The sequence below is a fragment of the Crocuta crocuta genome, unplaced genomic scaffold, assembly GCF_008692635.1.
Source record: "Crocuta crocuta isolate KB4526 unplaced genomic scaffold, BGI_CrCroc_1.0 scaffold940, whole genome shotgun sequence".
Lineage (NCBI taxonomy): Eukaryota > Metazoa > Chordata > Mammalia > Carnivora > Hyaenidae > Crocuta > Crocuta crocuta.
This window is the reverse complement of record NW_027532184.1, coordinates 188,523-209,410: the sequence shown is the minus strand read 5'-3', so window position 1 is coordinate 209,410 and position 20,888 is coordinate 188,523. Positions and strand designations below refer to the sequence as shown.

Here is a 20,888-nt window from a genome sequence, read left to right as displayed (position 1 = left end):
TCACCTCTGCAATGACCCTATTTCCAAACAAAGTCACATTCTGAGGTAACATGGGTTAGGACATCAATATATCTTTTGGGGGGCACATGATTGAACCTGTAACAGATGCTTATATAAAAACATTTAAGTAGTAGCAAATAATGAATGAAATGTCTCCCTCTTACAACCCAGTCCAAAGTCAACCCGTACAGGGTAGTCACACAGCCATAGACCATTTCAGGACTGAATGTGTGACTAAATGTGGGCAGTAAGACATGAGGCAAGATTTTCCTCTGGAAAAGAAGGTTCCTTGCTCTTCTATAAGCTTTCTCTTTCTGGATGCAGTGATGTACAGATGTGTATTCTGGAAGTGTTGCAGCCCTTCTGTACTTTGTGGGGAGACAAGCTTAGAATGAAGACGAGAATATCCTTGATATCCTGCTGAGCTCCTGAATCAAAGAGACTCAAGCTTGCACACCACCCACCAGTAATAATAAACAGGACATCTCCTTCACTGATGAATTTGTTTTGAGTTGGGTATTCTTTCAACATAAGTCCTAATGGATAAAGGGTGTCATTAGGCATTGTACAATCATCTTTCCATTGCCTCAGTATTCAGAGTAATTTTTCATTATTAGGACTTAAAGAAAAGATATCCTTCCACAATGATTATGAAGATAAAGCATGAAAGATAACCTAAACTAGAAAATGTCAAAGAAGAAAGTAAGAGTCTAATGTATCCCTTGATTTTCCTTTCATCACCAAAGATGCCGAAACACAGATAATACAAGGCAATACTTCTGTGCAGAATTTGTATCAATGGAAGCACAATGCCAACAGAGATGGATTACTTTGTACTTATCCATTCGAAAAATACATCAGACTATGAGAATATATGGCATGACAATGAAACTATATTTGAAAATTTGAATATTCCCCAACACAAAACCTCAGTTTTAGCTTATCATCCTTGAATCTGAGTGGAGTCCATGAACCAGCAGCTTCAACATCATCTGTGAGATTGTTAGACTTGCAGTCTCAGGCCACACCCTAGACCTGCTGAATCAGAATGTAGGGTTGAACAAGAGCCCCAGGTGATTTATATGTAGATTAAAGCTTGAGAAACTATGTGATATTACATTGTTAAGAGAAAGATTCCACTGACAAACGAAAATCTGTGAAACCGTATCCCTTGAAATGGGCAAGTTAATTTGCTGCTTCTAGTAAAGGGGTAGCTCTCAATGCTGGATGTATATCAGAACCACCTGAGGAGCTATTCAACTGATGCCGAGGCCCAAGGCAGAACCTAGAACAACTGGACCAGAATCTTGGGATGGGCCTTAGGGTCAGCAAATCACTCTAAGAAGTCTTCAGGTGACTCTTATGTACAACCATTGCTGAAAATTATTAGGAAGTGTAGAGCGAGGGCTGAGGAGAGGAGGAGGTAGAATTAATGTTTACTGGGTGCTGAGTTTCAGTTTTGCAATATTAAAGAGTTCTAGATATGTTTCACAACAACATGAACATACTTAACACTACTGAACTGTACAATTAAAAATTATTAAGATGGTAAATCTAATGTTATGTGTTTATTGCAATAGGCAAAATAATTCAGATAATCAATTTAAGGAAATTATTTGCTTTAACATACATGGATATGTTATTTTAATTTTCAAAAGAAATGTTTTTGTCCTTTTTGATTCTATAAGGGTTTTGAGCAGTGCCTGGGTGGCTTAGTTGGTTGAATCTCCAACTCTTGGTTTTAGTTCAAGTCATAATCTCACCATTTCATGAGTTCGAGCCCTGCATCCAGCTCTGCACTGGCAGCACGGAGCCTGCTTGGGATTCTCTCTCTTCCTTTCTCTCTGCCTTTCCCCCACTCATGCTGTCTCTGTCTCTCTCAACAATAAATAAATAAACTTTAAAAAAAATAAAAGGGTTTTAAACATAATTATCTTATGGGTTCACCAATATAATAAAACCAATTTTTCAGTCAATAAGGCTTTCAAAATTGCATGATTTAAGTATTTTAGACCCCTTTTTACTGTACCAAGTGCTCTGGTTTGAACTTCTTCATGTATGTATTTCTTTCCACACCTTTCGTTACGGGGCATGAATAGGTCTGGCAGCTGATCCCTGAATCAGTCAAAATTCAAATACCACTGTAATCCACAGCTACCTCCAACATGAATACTTTCAGCTTTTATCAGATTCCCAAAAGGTCCTGTTCCCCCAAATTAAGAACTCTTGCTCTCAGATGGGGCCCCTGATGGGTACACTGCCCTATAACAGTATTCCCATGGAACCCTAGGTATACTTGTATGGATTATGTTAGTGTAGCGTGCAAATCTGGACCACTGTCTCTCCAGTTAAGACTGCAAGCTCTTTAAAACCTCAGAAGATTTATATCTTTATATCCCCAGTATGTGCTGATACACCTGGACATGACAATGTATTCAATGAAATGTCAATAAACACATGACTAAATGAAAGATCTCCATATCCCCTTCCACTTCACACAGCACGGATATTTTTAAAAAATTTTAAACATGTATTTATTATTGAGAGACAGAAAGAGACAGAGCATGAACATGGGAGTGGCAGAGAGACAGAGACACAGAATCCGAAGCAGGCTCCAGACTCTGAGCTGTCAGCACAGAGCCCGATGCAGGGCTCAAACTCACAAACCATGAGATCATGACTTGAGCTGAAGTCGGACACTTAACCGACTGAGCCACCCTGGCGCCCCCACACAGCACTGATATTTTGAAAGAGATGAAATGCTTTCTACTGGCATGTCATTTGGAAGGATTAGAGCATGGAAACAGTTAAAAGTGAAAACAGAATTCCACCTCCTTTCTTCTCAAGTGATGTAGTACTCCCATGAAACAAAACCATGTTTTCTAGGCTAGACAGATCACAACTTTTTCTGGAATTCCACCATCTACCACAGTGATTCCCTGCCAACAACAAACACTTCAGAGAATCTTAAGACCTCCTAGAGACATCTCAAAGAGAAGTTACTCAAGGGTCATTTAAGAAACTGACACTTTCACTTAAGAGACTTCCCACTACAGGTGAGCAATGGTAAATGGCAATATTTCTGGAGAGTGATAGTTTTAACAAAGACAACTGAAAGGAAATAGGGAAGAGAGACTCAGGTATTTAGATATAGTTAGAGGGTAGCAGGCAAAAGATAAAACTCAGGTGGGGCAATCAATTGACTCTAAGAACTTGTCCAATTACAGGACTGAAGATAACATGATAACATGGACCAAATTTCCCCTGACATTTCAATTATATGAACAAATGTATACTTTTATTGAATTGGACATTTCTTGTAATCTTTTTCTAACAATAGGTGCATTTGATTAACATAAAACTGTCAGAGGACATGGCACTGTTTTATTACAAATCTACTTTAGAAGCCAAATAGTTTATAATTATTATTCCTACTATTTATAGTTCCAGGCTAATTCTTTCCTGTTCCAGGCCGCACCAGCTACAGGAAACACCAGACCAGCCTGCACACCAAACCCCACGTACCCTTCTTTGGCTATACACATGTACTACATGTTCATTTTCTCTGAAGATTTTGCAGATGATCAAGAACACATTTGGTCCTGGCTCTCTTCAGATGCTACTGCCGGCTCCCACTCTCAATGTTTTTGCTACATTTACCAGAATCTTTCGAGTGTGAAAGCCTATTTGTTTCCTGTTTGGATAACTTTTAAGAAGATTTTATTGGGGCACCTGGGTGGCTCTGTGGGTTAAGCATCCAACTTTGGCTCAGGTCATGATCTCACGGTTCATGGGTTCGGGCTCCGCGTCGGGTTCTCTGCTGACAGCTAGCTCAGAGCCTANTTCTGGGTCATTCTAAACCTTAAAACACCTCATCAGGTTTACAAAGATTACACTAAAGATTTCCATCATCTTGTTTTTTAAATGAGGTTAGAATGAAGTTAGAAAGACTTATATTTTGTTCCCTAGTGTATGTTAAGAGGCAATTGTTCATGTTCTAGTACATTTGTTAACTTTGAAAAAGCTACNTTTCACACAGCAGTACTGCTCTATTTCCAAAACAGTCCCAGAATATCCAACCTGTTTTTCCTAGCACAAAGACTCCTTTTTTTCCCCCAAAGACTCTTAGAAAGTGAGAATTGATCAAGATTTCTTTCTCTTCGTACTGAAGAGGAGATAGCTGAGGATAGAAAAACAACTGCAGAGAATTCCAAGTCTTAATTCTCTTGATATCTAAGAAACACGAGAGATATGGCACTTACATGTATAATTTTACTACCATTCATGGCAACTATACTTCAATTAAATTTTTTTAAAATTAAAAATAAAAAGCAAAATTTGATTAAAAAATAAGACAGGAAATCTGGAGAAAGAAGTTAAATAACCAGACAAATACCTCTACCCCACTGAGGAAGGCATCACTGAGCCAGTGGCCTGGTGTCATGCCAGACAGAAGCTCAGCTAANTACAAACTAAATCAAATTTAAACTAAAAAAAATTAAAACTAAAACCCAAAACCAGGAAAAAAGCCAGGGAGCCACTGCCCAGAAAGGAAACATGCATGTAGGGCCCCAGTGTTCTTGTAACAGGTACGAGAGTCTTGCTTCTGCGGCAACTGTCCCTGTCCTGGGAGTCCACATGTCCCCCAGTCAGTCCTGTCCTCTGGAATTCTTTTTCCCACGTCTAACAGTGCAAAATCTTTGCAGGTGCAATTAATCAAAACCTTGATTTCCATTAAAAGGAACGGTTTTTCCTGGAGTATTAAGTAGTCCCAGGCAAGGGTAGGGTTTCGGTTTGACTAGGTGGCACAATAAAACAATTTTGCAGGCCATGGCCCATTTGTTCTAAAGCCTAATTTCCTAAGATTATAAGAGAACTCTCCACTTTTTAAATTAGGGCCAGCCGCTTCGAGCAAGAGCCTCTTCCTCACCTGTGTCTGTGCCAGAGCGGAAACAGCTGCCAAGCACATGCCTTACACTAGTCAGCACGAACCTCTGGAACTCGGGCTGCAGCCTACCTTCCCAGTCACATGAACTGTAGAAAGAAGTTTCTTGAACAAAGTGAGAGTACAAGAAAAGGCCAAAATGAATGAGGAAAAGGCAACCAGCATAGTGCGTCACGCTTCTCTCCCACTTCTGACTGGCTTGACATCCAGGGCTAACTGTTGTAGCTCATTGCTACTGGCGTGTGGTACTGGCCTGTAACACTGCTTGCACTTTTGGGGGCAAGTGACTGCTCCTGAGTAGAAATAGATAACTGAAGATAAAGTTTAAGATGCTAACTGAACTCAGGACCATTATGTCGACTTTAGTCATGCACAGAAGCATTTCTGTCCACTGTAGCGATTCACAAGTGTAGCACAGGAAAAACGTGGATGCTGAAGGCACAGGTTTCCGACTTTCTGCCCTTATGAGCACTCACTATCTGATAGCACCTGCTACCCTACTGAAGTAAAAAGCGAGACAAGATTTTTGAAATGAGATCCCAGAAAGTAGCCAAACCGTTAGCACAGTGAAGATACTGAACACAGTAGGATTTTATAAGAGACGGCTATTTTGTTGAGGCAGAAAGCAATTCCAGGAACAGATCCAGAAAACTCAAAAAGGGAAAAGAGAACAAAGGATTCAATTAAGTACACAGTTTATGGATCAGCACTCTTTCCATTGGCTCACACTGGCTTTAGTAGGAAATGCCTAATATTCTCCAGATGGAGTTACCCAAGAAATTGTTTTCACTCTCCAATTCTTAGAATGAAAAGTAATGTTTCCACAAGTTTCAGTACATGGAAGGGAAAGGATACCTCTCAGTATCTGCTATTATCCAAGTTTTAGGCAAAAAGAGAGAGAGAGGGAGAAGGAGGGAGAGAGTAACCTTTACAAGGGTTTCTAGCCTGGACAGTTTTTTGCTTTTATTGGGAAGAGCAAGCAGAGAAGTTAGTTAATTAGATCATTTCTTTTTTTTTTTTAATGTATCTTTATTTTTGAGAGAGAGAGAGAGAGAGACAGCATGAGTGGGAGGGGGCAGAGAAAGAGAGAGAGACAGAATCTGAAGCAGGCTCCAGGCTCTGAGCTGTCAGCACAGAGCCCAACACAGGGCTTGAACTCAGGAAAGGTGAGATCATGACCTGAACGGAAGTCGGCTGCTTAACTGACTGAGCCACTCAGGTGCCCCAGATTTTACCCTTTCTAAGACTGGGAAAAACTGGAGGAATTAAGATAGATGGTGAAGAAGTAGGGGGGCTGGGTTTTCCCTCGTCCTTCAAACGCAGCTGTAGTGAGGTCAAAACACTTGGAACACCAAGGAAATCAAACTGCAGAGTGACAGAAAAATCTCCACAGGGGAGGGATCCGGCATGGTGGGACAGAGGTATGCATATGCAAATAGGGGGACATAAAACAGTGTGGACCCAGAGAGGCGGGATCCCCTTCTGTGGAGACAAGAGGGTGAGAAAGAGAAGGTGTGGATTGCAATGTTGTGCTAGAACAAGAGAAAAACCTCTCCAGACCATGGACTGGGAAATGAGAACTACGGAGAATACAAGTCTCTACTTTGCTAACAGCCTTAGGAGCTGAAGATCGGAGTTTTCAAAAGCGCTGACTCTCTCCAGACCAGAGCCATTCCCTGTGTGTGTGGGCGGGGAAGGGAACCAGCCGGGCAAGGTAGTGATTCTGGGGGCGCACAGGGACAGCGCAGTCCCTCCCTCAAGTACTGTGGGAAGAGGGCGTATTGCCCACCCAAGGACAAAAGACAGCAGGCATCAGCCTGCTGTTTAATATGTCCGCTCCCCTTTCCTTTTTTCCAAGGTTACTTCAACAAACAAATCAAAGCACACCTAGTTAAAGGCCCAAACACTCCACCACTACCAGTGAGGAGGAGCTCTGCAGAGGACTAACCAGTGGGGCAGAGCAGCCAAATATACAACAACAGAGTGCATACAACATACACCAGAAACACTTCCTGGAGGGCCAGGCCCTGGACAGTGTATGGCCCCTTTTTAATAATGTAGTTCTCACTGGGAGAGGACACATAACAAGCTATTAAAACACATAAAAGACAGAAACCTGGCCAAAATGACAAAACAGAAGAATTCTCCTCAAAAGAAATTCCAAGAAGAAATGACAGCCAAAGTACTGTCCAAAAGAGATATAAACAATATATCTGAACAAGAAATTAGAATAACAGTCATAAAATTAATAGCTGGAATTGAAAAGTGCATAGAGGACAGCAGAGAATCTATTGCTGCAGAGATGAAAGACCTAAGAATACAGTCATGATGAATTAAGAAATGCTATAAATGAGATGCAAAATAAACTACATGTAGTGACAATGAGGATGGAAGGAGCAGAGGAGAGAATAAATGAAACAGAACATAAAATTATGGAAAATAATGAAGCTGAAAAAAACAGGGAAAGGAAATTACTAGAATATGAGGGAAGATAGAGAGCTAAGTGATTCCATGAAATGAGACAATATCCATATCAGAGGAGTTCCAGAAGAATAAGAGAGAGAGAGAGAAGGGGGCAGGTTTATTTGAACAAATTATAGCTGAGAACTTCCCTAATATAGAGAAGGAAACAGGCACCTAAGTCCAAGAGGCACAGAGAACTTCCTTCAAAATCAATAAAAACAGGTCAACACCATGATATATCACAGTGAAACTGGTAAAATACAAAAATAAAGAGAGAATTCTGAATGCAGCGAAGGACAAACAGGCCTTAACCTACAAGGGTAGACACATAAGGGTAGTAGCAGACCTACAGGCCAGAAAAGAGTGGCAGGAAATAATGTGATCAATAGGAAAAATCCACAACAAGCCTGTCATTCAGAATAGGAGGAGAGATAAAGGCTTTCCCAGACAAACAAAAACTAAAGTTCATGGCCACTAAACCAGCCCTGTAGGAGATCCTAAGGGGGACTCTGTGAGTGGAAAGCAGCAAAGAGTACAAAGAACCAGACATATCACCACAAGCACAAAACCTACATATAACACAATGACACTAAATCCGTATCTTTCAATAATCACTCTGAATGTAAATGGGCTAAATACCCCAATCAAAAGACAAAGGGTATCAGAATGGATAAAAAAAAAAAAGATCCATCTATATGCTGTCTATAAGAGACTCATTTTACTTTTTTAATTTTTTCTTAGTTTACTGTCAAGTTGGTTTCCATATAACACCCAGTGCTCATCCCCACAAGTACCCTTCTCCATGCCCATCATCCCCCTTCCCCTCTCCCACAGCCCCATCAGCCCTCAGTTTGTTTTCAGCATTCAAGAGAAAAGACTCACTTTAGACCTAAGGACACCTGCAGATTGAAAGTGAGGGGATAGAGAACCATCTATCATGCTACTGGATGTCAAAAGAAAGGTGAAGTAGCCACACTTGTATCAGACAAACTAAATTTTTAAAACAAAGACTGTAACAAGAGATGAAGAAGGGCATTATATCATAATTATGGGGTCTGTCCATCAAGAAGCGCTAACAATTAGAAATGTTTATGCTCCCAATGTTAAACACCCAAATATATAATCAATTAATCACAAACATAAGTAAATGTATAGATAATAATACCAAGATTGTAGGGGACTTTAATTCTCCACTTACAGCAATGGACAGATCATCTAGGCAGAAAATCAATAAGGAAAAAATGGCTCTGAATGACACATTGGACCAGATGGACTTAACAGATATATTGAGAACTTTTCATCCAAAAGCAGAATACACATTCTTCTTGAGTGCACACAGAACATTCTCCAAAATAGATCCCATACTGGGTCACAAAACAGCTCTCAACAAATATAAAGGGATTGAGATCATACCATGCATACTTTCAGAACACAATGCTCTGAAACCTGAAATCAACCACAAGAAAAAATTTGGAGAGCCCCCAAATATATTGAGGTTAAAGATCATCTTACTAAAGAATGAATGGGTCAACCAGGAAATTAAGAAGAAATTTAAAAATATACAGAAGCAAATGAAAATGAAAACATAACAGTCTAAACCATTTGGGATGCAGCAAAGGCAGTCCTAAGTGGAAAATACATTACAGTAAAGCCTCTCTCAAGAAGCAAAAAAGGTCCCAAATACAGAACCTAACCTCACACCTAAAGGAACTAGAAAGGCAGCAGCCAAGAAAGCCCAAAGCCAGCAGAATAGAAATAATAAAGATTAGAGCAGAAATAAACACTACAGAATAAAAAAAAAACCAACAGTAGAACAAATCAATGAATCTAAGAGCTGATTTTTCTGAAAGAATAAACAAAATTGATAAACTCCTAGCCAGACTTCCCAAAAAGAAAAGAGAGATTACTCAAACAGATAAAATCATGAATGAAAGACAAGAGATCACAACCAATATCACAGAAATACAAACAATTATTAGATAATACAATGAAAAATTACATGCCAATAATCTGGACAATTGGAAAGAAATGGACAAATTCCTAGATACTCACACATTACCAAAACTCAAATGGGAAGAAATGTAAAATTTGAAAGGACCCATTGCCAGCAAAGAAATTGAAATGGTTATCAAAACTCCCAACAAATAAGAGTTCTGGGCCAGATGGCTTCCCAGGGGAATTCTACTATTTAAATTAGAGTTGATATCTATTCTTCTCAAGTTGTTCCAAAAAACAGAAATGGAAGGAAAGCTTCCAGGCTCATTCTCTGAGCCAGAATTACTTTGATTCCCCAACCAGATAAAGACCCCACTAAAAAGAAGCACAAGCTAATATCCCTGATGAACAAGGATGCAAAAATTCTCAGTAAGATACTAGCAAATCGAATTCAACAGTATATAAAAAGAATTATTCACCATGATCAAGTGGGATTCATTCCTGGGCTGCAAGGCTGGTTCAAATATTTGCAAAACAATCAATGTGATATATCACATTAATAAAAGAAAGGTTAATAAGAACCATATGATCCTTCAATAGATGCAGAAAAAGCATCTGACAAAATACAGCACCTTTTCTTAATAAAAACCCGCAAGAAAGTCGGGACATCATAAAAGCCATATATGAAAGGCCCACAGCTAATATCATCCTCAATGAGGAAAAACTGAGAGCTTTCCCCCTGAGATCAGGAACACGACAGGGATGTCCACTCTCACCACTGTTGTGTAACATAGTGCTGGAAGTCCTAGCCTAGCCATCAGACAACAAAAGGAAATCAAAGGCATCCAAATTGGCAAAAGAGTAGTCAAACTTTCACTCTTCACCGATGACATGATACTCTACATGGAAAACCCGAAAGACTCCACCAAAAGACTGCTAGAGCTGATATTTGAATTCAGCAAAGCCGCAGGATATAAAACCAATGTGCAGAAATCAGTTTCATTACTATACTACAATAATGAAGCAACAGAAAGAGATACCAAGGAATCAATCCCATTTACAATTGCACAAAGAACCATAAAATACCTAAGAATAAACCTAACCAAAGAGGTAAAAGATCTGTATGCTGAAAACTATAGAAAGCTTATGAAAGAAATTGAAGAAGACACAAAGAAATGGAAAAACATTCCATGCTCATGGATTGGAAGAACAAATATTGTTAAAATGTCAATACTACCCAAAGCAATCTATACATTCAATGCAATCCCAATCAAAATAGCATGAGCATTCTTCAGAGCTAGAATCAACAGTCCTAAAATTTGTAGGGAACCACAAAAGACCCCAAAAAGCCAAAGTAATGTTGAAAAAGAAAACCACCAGGTGCCTGAGTGGCTCAGTAGGTTAAGCCTCCGACTTCGTCTTAGGTCATGACCTTGGGGTTCGTGAGTTTGAGCCCTGTGTTGGGCTCTGTGCTGACAAGCTCAGAGCCTGGAATCTTCTTCAGATTCTGTGTCTCCTTCTATCTCAGCCCCTCCCCTGCTCACACTCTCTCTATCCCTCAAAATAAATAAACATTAAAAAATTTAAAGAAAAGAAAAAGAAAAAGAAAACCAAAGCTGGAGGCATCACAACTCCTGACTTTTGTCTATATTACAAAGCTGTAACCATCAAGACAGGATGGTATTGACACAAAAGCAGACACACAGACCAATGGAACAGACTAGTGAACCCAGAAATAGACCCACAAATATATGGCCAACTAATCTTCAACAAAGCAGGAAAGAGTATCCAATGGAAAAAAGACAGTCTCTTTAGTAAATGATGCTGGGAGAACTGGACAGCAACATGCAGAAGAATGAAACTGGACCACTTTCTTAAACCATGCACAAAATTAAACTCAAAATGGATGAAAGCCCTAAATGTAAGATAGGAAACCATCAAAATCCTAGAGGAGAAAGCAGGCAGCAACCTCTTTGACCTCGGCCCCAGCAACTTCTTACTTGACATGTCTCCAAAGGCAAGGGAAATAAAAGCAAAAATGTACTAGTGAGATTTCATCAAAATAAAAAGCTTCTGCACTGCAAAGGAAACAATCAACAAAATTAAAAGGCAACCGATGGAATGGGAGAAGATATTTGCAAATAGCATATCAGATAAAGGGTTAGTATCCAAAATCTGTAAAGAATTTACCAAACTCAACACATGAAAAACAAATAATCCAGTGAAGAAATGGGCAGAAGACATCAATAGACACTTTTCCAAAGAAGACATCAGATGGCAAACAGACACATGAAAAGATGCTCAACATCACTCATCATCAGAGAAATACAAATCTAAACCACATTGTGATACCACCTCACACCTATCAGTATGGCTAAAATTAATAACTCAGGAAACAACAGATGTTGGTGAGGAGGTAGAGAAAGGGGAACCCTCTTGCACTGTTGGTGGGAATGCAAACTGGGGCAGCCCATCTAGAAAGCAGTGTGGAGGTTCCTCAAAAAATTAAAAATAGTATTACCCTACAACCCAACAATTGCACTACTAGGAATTTATGCAAAGGATATAGAAGAGTGTTGATTCGAAGGGGCACATGCACCCCAATGTTTAAAGCAGCGCTATTGACGATAGCCAAATTATGGAAAGAGTCCAAATGTTCTCATCAACTGATGAATGGATAAAGAAGATGTGGTATATATACACAACGGAATACTACTTGGCAATGAAAAAGAATGAAATCTTGCCATTTGCAACAACATGTATAGAACTGGAGGGTACTATGCTAAGCAAAATAAGCCAGTCAGAGAAAGAATAATATCCTATGGTTTCACTCATACGTGGAATTTGAGAAACTTAACAGATGACCACAGGGGAAGGGAAGGAGAAATGAGATAGAAACAGAGGGAGGCAAACCATAAGAGACTCTTAAATACAGAGAATAAACTGAGGTTGAAGGGGGTGAGGGGTTTGGGGAAATGGGTGATGAGCACTGAGGAGGGCATTTGTTGGGATAAGCACTGGGTATTGTATGGAAGAGATGAATCACAGGACTCTAGTCCTGAAGCNATATGGTATAAAGAAAAGTTATCAGGACAATAAAAGATTCACTCATTTATTATTAAAATTATAAAAGGAGCTGGTCATTTTGAAAACATTTGTAACAAGTGTATATAGTATCAGGTTGTTTCACGCATATCCTTAATTTGGCCTAACATTTTTGTCATCCTGGGGAAAATACTACTAATTATACTTTATGGGTTGCTATGAAGGATTTAAGCATACATACGTATGGATGTGGATATTTGGTATGTGTGTTTCTACCTTACTGTCTGGGATATGGTTGGCAGTTAATAAGTGTTACCTTTCTTCCCCCTCCCTCAACCTAGTCAGTGACAACAAGGCCTAAGCTGCGTTGCACACATTCCTCAGTTAGGGGACCAGGAGGACAACAGAAAGCTTGGTGTCTGAAAACGGCGGCAACGGCGTGCTCTGTTCTAAAACAACACTCATTTTCACTTCCGTGTGGGTTTGAGAGGACAGCGGCCAGAGGGATGTGCTTACAGGCACAGGCAAACAGTACTGAATCATGAGAGAGTGGCGAGGGGGTCATTCCCTCAAACTTTGTCTTTTCTCGTTTGTAGTGAGTAGAAAAAAATATACTGGAGTACAAAACTCACTTGCAAAGAGGTTTTTTTGGTGTATGTAGATTAATACTTCTTGTTGGCTTTTATGGATAAAAGAAAGCAACATGATTTTCTTCAATTACCCGAACTTTCCTAGTGAATAAACTATTACAATTAAATTGTTTACTTTCTGACAGCCTCCATTTTACAATACAAGGCTGTTCTTTCAGAACATGTCACACACAGCTGGAATATATCTACTGACACATAATGCTTCCGGACTTCCATAATTAATCCTGAAAGAGAGCTGTAGGGTTCTATCTCTTCTCATAATGGGTTATGAAAACAAGACATAGCATGTTATATGGACAATCATAAAAACCAAGAAGAGAAAGTTATAAACTATATTTTCTAAACCTATCTGTGTCACCAGATCATGAGACACAAACATTCTGAAGGCATGGCGGAAATTAGCACTTCAGAACTGTAAGCACAAAATGCCACTTTCTATAATCAGCTGTTTCTTTCAACTGAGATCAAAACTTCCACCTCACTTAAGGATTTTGGAGAAAAAAGAATACAAAACACTTTTTGGACCATATCCTTTTGTGTCTTCCCCTCTCCTGAAATGTTCTCATTACTCCAGAATTCTTATTTTTCCCAAAAAAAAATAGGTTGAATCTTTACCCCTTTGAAATGTCTCCATGGACCCCTCAAAAATCACTTTGTAACTGTTAAGTGAATTTTTACTTCTTTTGAAATTTCTCAGTCCCTAAGGAGCATCATACTCTTTACGTTATTTTAGTTAGAATTCTGTATCTTTCCTTGGCCTGAAGTTGGACTTACAAATGGCTTAAAGGCATTTTTTCAGTTTTTTTAAATAGTGGCTTATGAGGTATGCTTAGCCTTTTGAAAGAAATATGCTTTTCAGAGAGATTCCTTAAAATTTTCATATTCCTATAGACTTACACAATTTCAGAGAAGCTTTCTAATGAAATTGAAATTAACAAGGGGTTCAAAGATTTTCATTTTAATGGTCTCACCCAGACACTGCCATTTACAGAAACCTGGGAATCCTGACGACCTTGTTTATCTGTTTGAAGTGGATTTTTATATGCTAGGGTTTACTAAACAGGTTACAATAAAAGGACTATTTAAGTTTTTTAAAGGTTTAGACCAAAATACTGTTAGATCACTTCGGTCTTCACTTAAGCGCTAACTTTAAGGCAGGATTTCTCCACCTCGGCATTACTGACACTTGGGGCAGGGTCACCGTCTTGGGAGCTGTCCTGTGCAGAGTGAGATGTTTAGCAGCACCCCTGCTCTCCACCTACTCCATGCGAATAGCAGCCCTGCCACACCCTCCCCACCCCCCAATTACTTCTCACAATCAAAACCACGCCTCCAGGCACAGCCAAATCCATCTGCGTCAGCGGGGGAGGGGGGTGGAGGGAAGCGGAAGGGCCCCAGCTGAGGAGTGCTGCTCTAAGGAGTGCTGTTTTGTGCACCAGTGGTACAAGCCTCCATCTTTATTTTGGCAAAGGAGGAGGCAGAGAATGTAAAATTGAAACAAATGTGGAATCAAAATGTCCTGGCAGAGAAAATATATTTTAAAATGTAATCAAATTGAGATGGTAATTATAAACCAGCCAATTTCTGTGCAGCAAGGTCTGATCTCAGCTGAACCTCAGCTAATTTCAAAGTCATTTCTCTATAAAGGGCACCACTCACTTTTAGGTTCGTCCCCAACGTTTGCGTCTTTTCTCTCTGAAGTTCTTTTCTGTAGGGAAGGATGCTTTCCTTTCTGTCTGATAAAGCAGCCAGAGCACCACTACTCTTTTCTTTGCTTGCTTCGCAACTCTGCACCAAGTTGTTTTCAACCTTAACTAAGGCAGAAGAAAGAGAACCCAGGATAACCAATTCCTGCTCCAAAGGTAATGCCAAATGATCAATTAGGAAATCCTCACTTCCCAATTTTAGTTTCTTGAGGAAACAATTTATAGGGAGAGCTCCGATGAGATTATGAAGGCACTGGAACAAAACTGTTTGATTCCTGAAATAAAAAACAAAACAAACATAATATTACAAAACTCGGGACAGCACAAAACAGTCATGTACAATTTATTGTAGTAATCACTTAATATTCATTTATAAATCCCCTCGTGATGAACAGAACTAATAACACATGCAGGTGGTCTTTGATAGAATTCCGATTATAGCAATCAAATATACATATCCTATACCAAGTCACTTATGTTAATCACTTGCTTCCTGATTGCATTTTTTCCTCTGAGTAATAAGATCAGTATTATATTTTTAAAATTTCATTGTCAGGGAAAGATAAGTAGAAATCTTAAAATAACTGTTAGGTCCTAATTGACCAAAAAAAAAAAAAAGCCAAAAACAAATATTAAGTTAAAAGCTTCAGTTTCCAAATGAGGCCACCTGTATCCATTCATGCTATCCCAGACAATGAGCTGAACGTGTCCCAGTGACACAGATCTCTACTCTGGAGATGACTCTTGGACCACACAGATATGCACTGACTTCTCTGGACATATTCTAATTTGATGTGCATTACCTGGAATAGACTATTAAAATCCCTTCAAATGGTGTTCTTTGTTTCCAGTTGAAGAGTGTGCCATAGAAACTTCCTGGACGTTTGCAAAAGCAAATTTCTGGGAATTCTTTGATTACTTCACATTTCATGTGTTCCAGTAGCCACATCTTCACTGAAGTCAGAGAATAGCTGGGTGATGTGATTTGAAAACAAGTTTTGTGAAACGCTGTGAGAAGTGCAAAGAGATCTTCCATGCATTCTACGAGAAAAACATGTCACAAGCTCTGTCACTAAACTGTCCATTATCAAATCAAAAGAGTTCTTAAAATTTTCTAATTCAATAGGTATATATATGATTAAAAAGTAGCAACAAAAATTACCTATAGGTTTCTTCTTTGGAAATGTCAGCAGGTATTTCCTACTTGAAAGATCTTCTAGACTTATAAACAGTCTGCCACAATGAACATAACGATCTTCAGAAGAGTTACCGTTTTCCCTCTCCCTAATTTGTAGTAGCACAATGCAACAGAAATTACTGAATGTTAAAAGTGGTGAAAGAGGTGTTATGGCAGTAATGACCTGTACACACTCTTTCTCAGACGCTTGTTCTCCAGCAAAGCTTTCCTTGTCCGTCTCCTCTTCCTCTCCCTCTTCCTCACTATCAATAGTCAACTTGATCCTTTTTGCCTCTGATCCTATTTCATATGGCACTGAGTGTGGAGCCGGGGGAAAATCCCTACTCAAGGTGATCACCCTATTGTGACACTTAATAAGCCGACAGCTGGAGCTAAGAGCTTGATCCATTACCAGTGATAAAGTCACATGATTCAGGGACCTGTAAAAAATCCAGAGTTGAGTCCAAAAGCTCATTCTTTAGAATCAAAGAGATGATTAAATGCTACACAAATAACAAAATTGTATCCTCTCTTTTCCTAGGGAATGTCATTTCAAATGTAAAATATATCAAAAAACTTAAGTGCAAAAACCATACACATTTTTAAAGATCCTGTAATAGCCCTTTTCTTGAAATAGGAAAGCAAAAACACTGTAAATACGTTGAACTTTAGGAAAATAATTTTCTTAAGAGATAGGAACAGTAAAATAATGCTGGATTTTATTTTTGAGGTAGCTTCGCCCTCTGTTTAAAGTAAAAATGGCATTCTATACTCCCCCAAATAACTTGAATAAACTCTACTTTTTAATATAGACCATTGTTTACTCCTCAGCAATGATAATGTTTTGGATACAATATTGTAAAAATTAATTTCTCCTGTTTCCACTTACATTTTGAACACGGCTTATTAGAACATTTAAAATTCCTTATGTGGCTAACATTATATTTCTGTTGGGCACTGCTATTCTAGACCATCAAGATAATGTTATCATACTTACAGCTTCAAAGAAGATGTGGTTTTCACTCCAACAACCAAGCTATCATCTATTACATGATACCATATCTTCTCTACTAGCTGTTCTGAATCTTGAAAATTGTCTGGTGTCTTTTCATCAAAGGTGCAGACAGGATTTTCTTCTTTACCACAAAAAGTAACAAGATGTGCCTTAAAGAAATACATGTTTAATAACTTAGTACCAAAAAAATTACCAATGTGGCAAAACTAAAAATCATAATGTAAATCAGTTGTCAGCCAGGTCTTATAACTTACATATTTTAAAATAAATTGTCCTCTGTACCATACCATTTTATATTACAGATTATATATAANGATAATCTGATAATATGTGTCCCAAGAAGGCTGGAAACAATCCAATCTTTATTAAAGTGACTTATACTAAAAGGATAAGTATAAAATTTTGTACAAATAAAACTGATTATCTTTAGGCTGCTGATCAATTATGGCTAAAATTGTATTCTCGAAGTCTCAATTCTCAAATTGTATATTCACTCACTTCCACACACAGAGGGATTTATAATAACAAAAGAAATGGTGAGAGGAGGAGGAATAATAATCATAATGATTCACAACACTTACTGAATGCTTACTATGTGTCAGGTGCTGTTCTAGTGTTACTCAGGATTCAGTCTGCAAACCCCAGTACCTTAGGTAGGTAGTATTATTATGTACAGTTTTCAGATAAGGAAGACAGGAGGCTAAGTACCTTGCCCAAGGTCTTAGCTAGCTAGTGGCAGAGCTGGGATCTGAACCAAAGCAGACTGGTTCCAGAGTCCATGCCCTATCTTAACCATTACTCTATACTGCCCCTCTGTGTGGTAATTACTGGAAAAACGATATGGACACCTACTTACATTATAGTAGACGAAACAAGTTTCTAGGAATCTGATGCCTTTGCCAGTAGCTGTGACATTTGAGACAAGCCATTCATCTGAAACCTGGGGTAATATTTACTACTTGCCAGAAATGCTTTTAAAATTAATCTTGTAAACAGCCCAAAATGGTGCCTTGCACATAATAATGTCAGTGCATTAATTTCTAAACATTTCTTCCCCTTTTCTAATACTGGCAAAATCACTGGGATGAGGCAGGGAACGGAAACGGGGAGACTTTTAATGATGACTTTCATGAGCTTTCCCAAGAGATTAGAACAGTAATACAGAAAAGCAACATGATGTGCTTTTGTTATGATTCTTACATTAATGGAATCATATTTTGGATCCAAGTTCTCATGTTGCTAAGACTGAAATACAGACACAAGGCACAGACTGCTGCAAGACTGGTCAATCTAGAAGGATTTAAGAGCTAGGGACTAAGGTGACTTGAGGAATAAAATGTAGTATCAAGTTTCTCCAGGTCCAGCTCTTCTTGATTTATTTGTAATTTTGCTACACTGTCTTTCTATGTTTGAAACTAATGTTCATAAATACTATTTTTTTATGAAGTTGAAGGGGTTTTTGCTAACTTTCTACATTACTGTATTGACATAAGTAACTGCAAGGTACCTAAAGAGGTTCTTATGCTGGTCAGCCACAAGGGAAATGAAAATTATAAAAAGCAGGTATAAACACTAAAAAAAGCACAGCAATTTAGGGGCATTAACCAGAGGAATAAATACCCTTAGAAATGAACATTGCAATGATGAAAAGAACGATTATTATAATAATGATGAAGTTATTATTCATTAATAAAAAGTTAAATAATGCTCAGTATATTCTGTTTAAGAGGTCAGAAAATATATAATTCCCTTAGGGGTAATTTCTATTGAAACTACGCAAATAAAAAAGTTTGACAGTTAAACCTTTTAAACAAAAGGACTTGTTCCCTAAGGCTCCTGACAACTGAGATTTTAGTATCCTATAGATTAAGAATAATTTGCAAATGGGTAAAATACTGGTTCCTTAATCAAATATTTTTAAGTCACAAAAAGTCCAGCGTTATAATCCCTGCCACTTTGCTTCTTGGATCCACTGAGTGGAGTTTTCCAATATATCCAAATATTCCAATTTAAATAACTCTTCAAGACCCACAACTATATGGTCAATTCATCTTTGACAAAGTAGGTAAGAATATCCAATGGAAAAAGGACAGTGTCTTCAACAAATGGTGTTGGGAAAACTGGATGGCAACATGCAGAAGAATGAAACTGGGCTACTTTCTCACATCATACACAAGAACAAACTCAAAATGGATGAAAAACCCAAATGTGAGACAGAAAACCATCAAAATCCTAGAGGATAACACAAAAAGAAGATAACACAAAGAGGATAAACCTCTTTGACCTTGGCCAGAACAGCTTACTAGATATGGTGCCAGAGACAAGGAAAACAAAAGCAAACATTACTGGGACCTCATCAAGATAAAAAGCTTCTGCACGGAGAAGGAAACAATCAACAAATATAGAAGGCAGCCTATGGAATGGGAGAAGATATTTGCTAACAACATATCAGATAAAGTATTAATATCCAAAATCTATAAAGAACTTATCAAACTCAACACCCAAAAAACAAATAAATCCAGTGAAGAAATGGGCAGAAGACATGAATAAACACTTTTCCAAAGAAGATATCCAGATGACTGACAGACACATAACAAGAAGCTCAACATCACTCATCCTCAGGGAAATACAAATCAAAACCATGGTGAGATACCACCTCGCATCTGTCAGAATGGCTAACTAACAACACAAGAAACAACAGGTGTTGGCAAGGATGCAGAGAAGGGAGAACCTTCTTGCACTGTTGGTGGGAATGCAAACTGGTACAGCTACTCTGGAAAAGAATATGGAGGTTTTCTTCAAGAAACTAAAAACAGAACTACCTTATACCCCAGCAATTGCACTATTAGGAATTACCCAAAGGAAACAAAAATACAGATTTGAAAGGGGTACCTGCACCCCAATGTTTATAGAAGCATCATCAACAATAGCCAAATTATGGAAAGAGCCCAAATGTCCATCAACTGATGGATAAAAATGTGGTGTACACACACACACACACTGGAATATTACTCAGCCATCAAAAAGAATGAAATCTTGCCATTTACTATGACATAGATGGAACTAGAATGTATTATGCTAAGTGAAGTAAGCAGAGAAAGTCAAATACCATATGATTTCACTCATATGTGGAATTTAAGAAACAAAACAGATGAACATAAGTGAAGTGGGGGGAATAAAGGAGAAGAGGGTGAAACCAGCCACAAGAGACTCTTAATGACAGAGGACAAACTATGGGTTTACAGAGGGAGGTGGGTGGGAGATGGGCTAGATGGGTGATGGGTACTGAGAAGGGCACTTGTAACACCTGGGTGTTATATGTAAGTGATGGATCACCAAATTTGACTCCTGAAACCGATATTGCATTCTATGTTAACTAAAATTTACATTTTTTAAAAAAGGGAAAAAGTAAAAAGTAAAAAAAATAAATGACTCTTCCCAGAGCTTGTAGATTTTCAATTCATAAAATGATAAAATGGTCACATGATGAATTTTACCTTCTCTGCACCTGATGTACTTTCATCTTTCCCTTGAATCAGGTTTATTAACATTTTCCAAGATTTTAAAATAATGTTTTCCTTAAGCAAGAGATGCTGCTGTAATTCCTGAATAGAAGCTGAACCAACCTGTAAAGTAGAAATAAAAATCATTGCCAGAGACATCGTTTCAAATGAAATCTGACAATACTTTTAATTCAGAAAGCACTTTCTCCAAATTTGTCTTTAATTCATTTTTCTGTAAAAAAGCAGAGACTACTTCTCAGGGCAAAACTATTTTATTTATAAACGTTAAGTAATTATAAAGGAAAAAACAGAGCAAGTAACTGTAGTAGAGTTTATGTATCAAACTGAGAGAATGCCAATATATTAGCATGCATTTCACCACTGAATTAATCAATTAATACAAACATGAATATGTAATCAATACGAATAAAAATTAAGGCCTACCAACA

General features: G+C 38.3%; 1 protein-coding gene across 1 annotated transcript in view; it reads right to left on the bottom strand.

Annotated features, from left to right (window-relative positions):
• Window positions 1-13,472: 13,472 nt before the first annotated feature.
• Window positions 13,473-20,888, bottom strand: part of FANCB (FA complementation group B) — a 24,910-nt gene continuing 17,494 nt past the window's right edge. The window contains exons 7-11 of the mRNA XM_077777521.1: window positions 20,434-20,562; window positions 16,919-17,085; window positions 15,907-16,361; window positions 15,548-15,785; window positions 13,473-15,019 (exon numbers count right to left, since the gene is read on the bottom strand). Coding sequence (XP_077633647.1) covers window positions 14,605-15,019; window positions 15,548-15,785; window positions 15,907-16,361; window positions 16,919-17,085; window positions 20,434-20,562 — 1,404 coding nt within the window. The 3' untranslated portion in view covers window positions 13,473-14,604. The remainder of the gene's footprint in view (window positions 15,020-15,547; window positions 15,786-15,906; window positions 16,362-16,918; window positions 17,086-20,433; window positions 20,563-20,888) is intronic.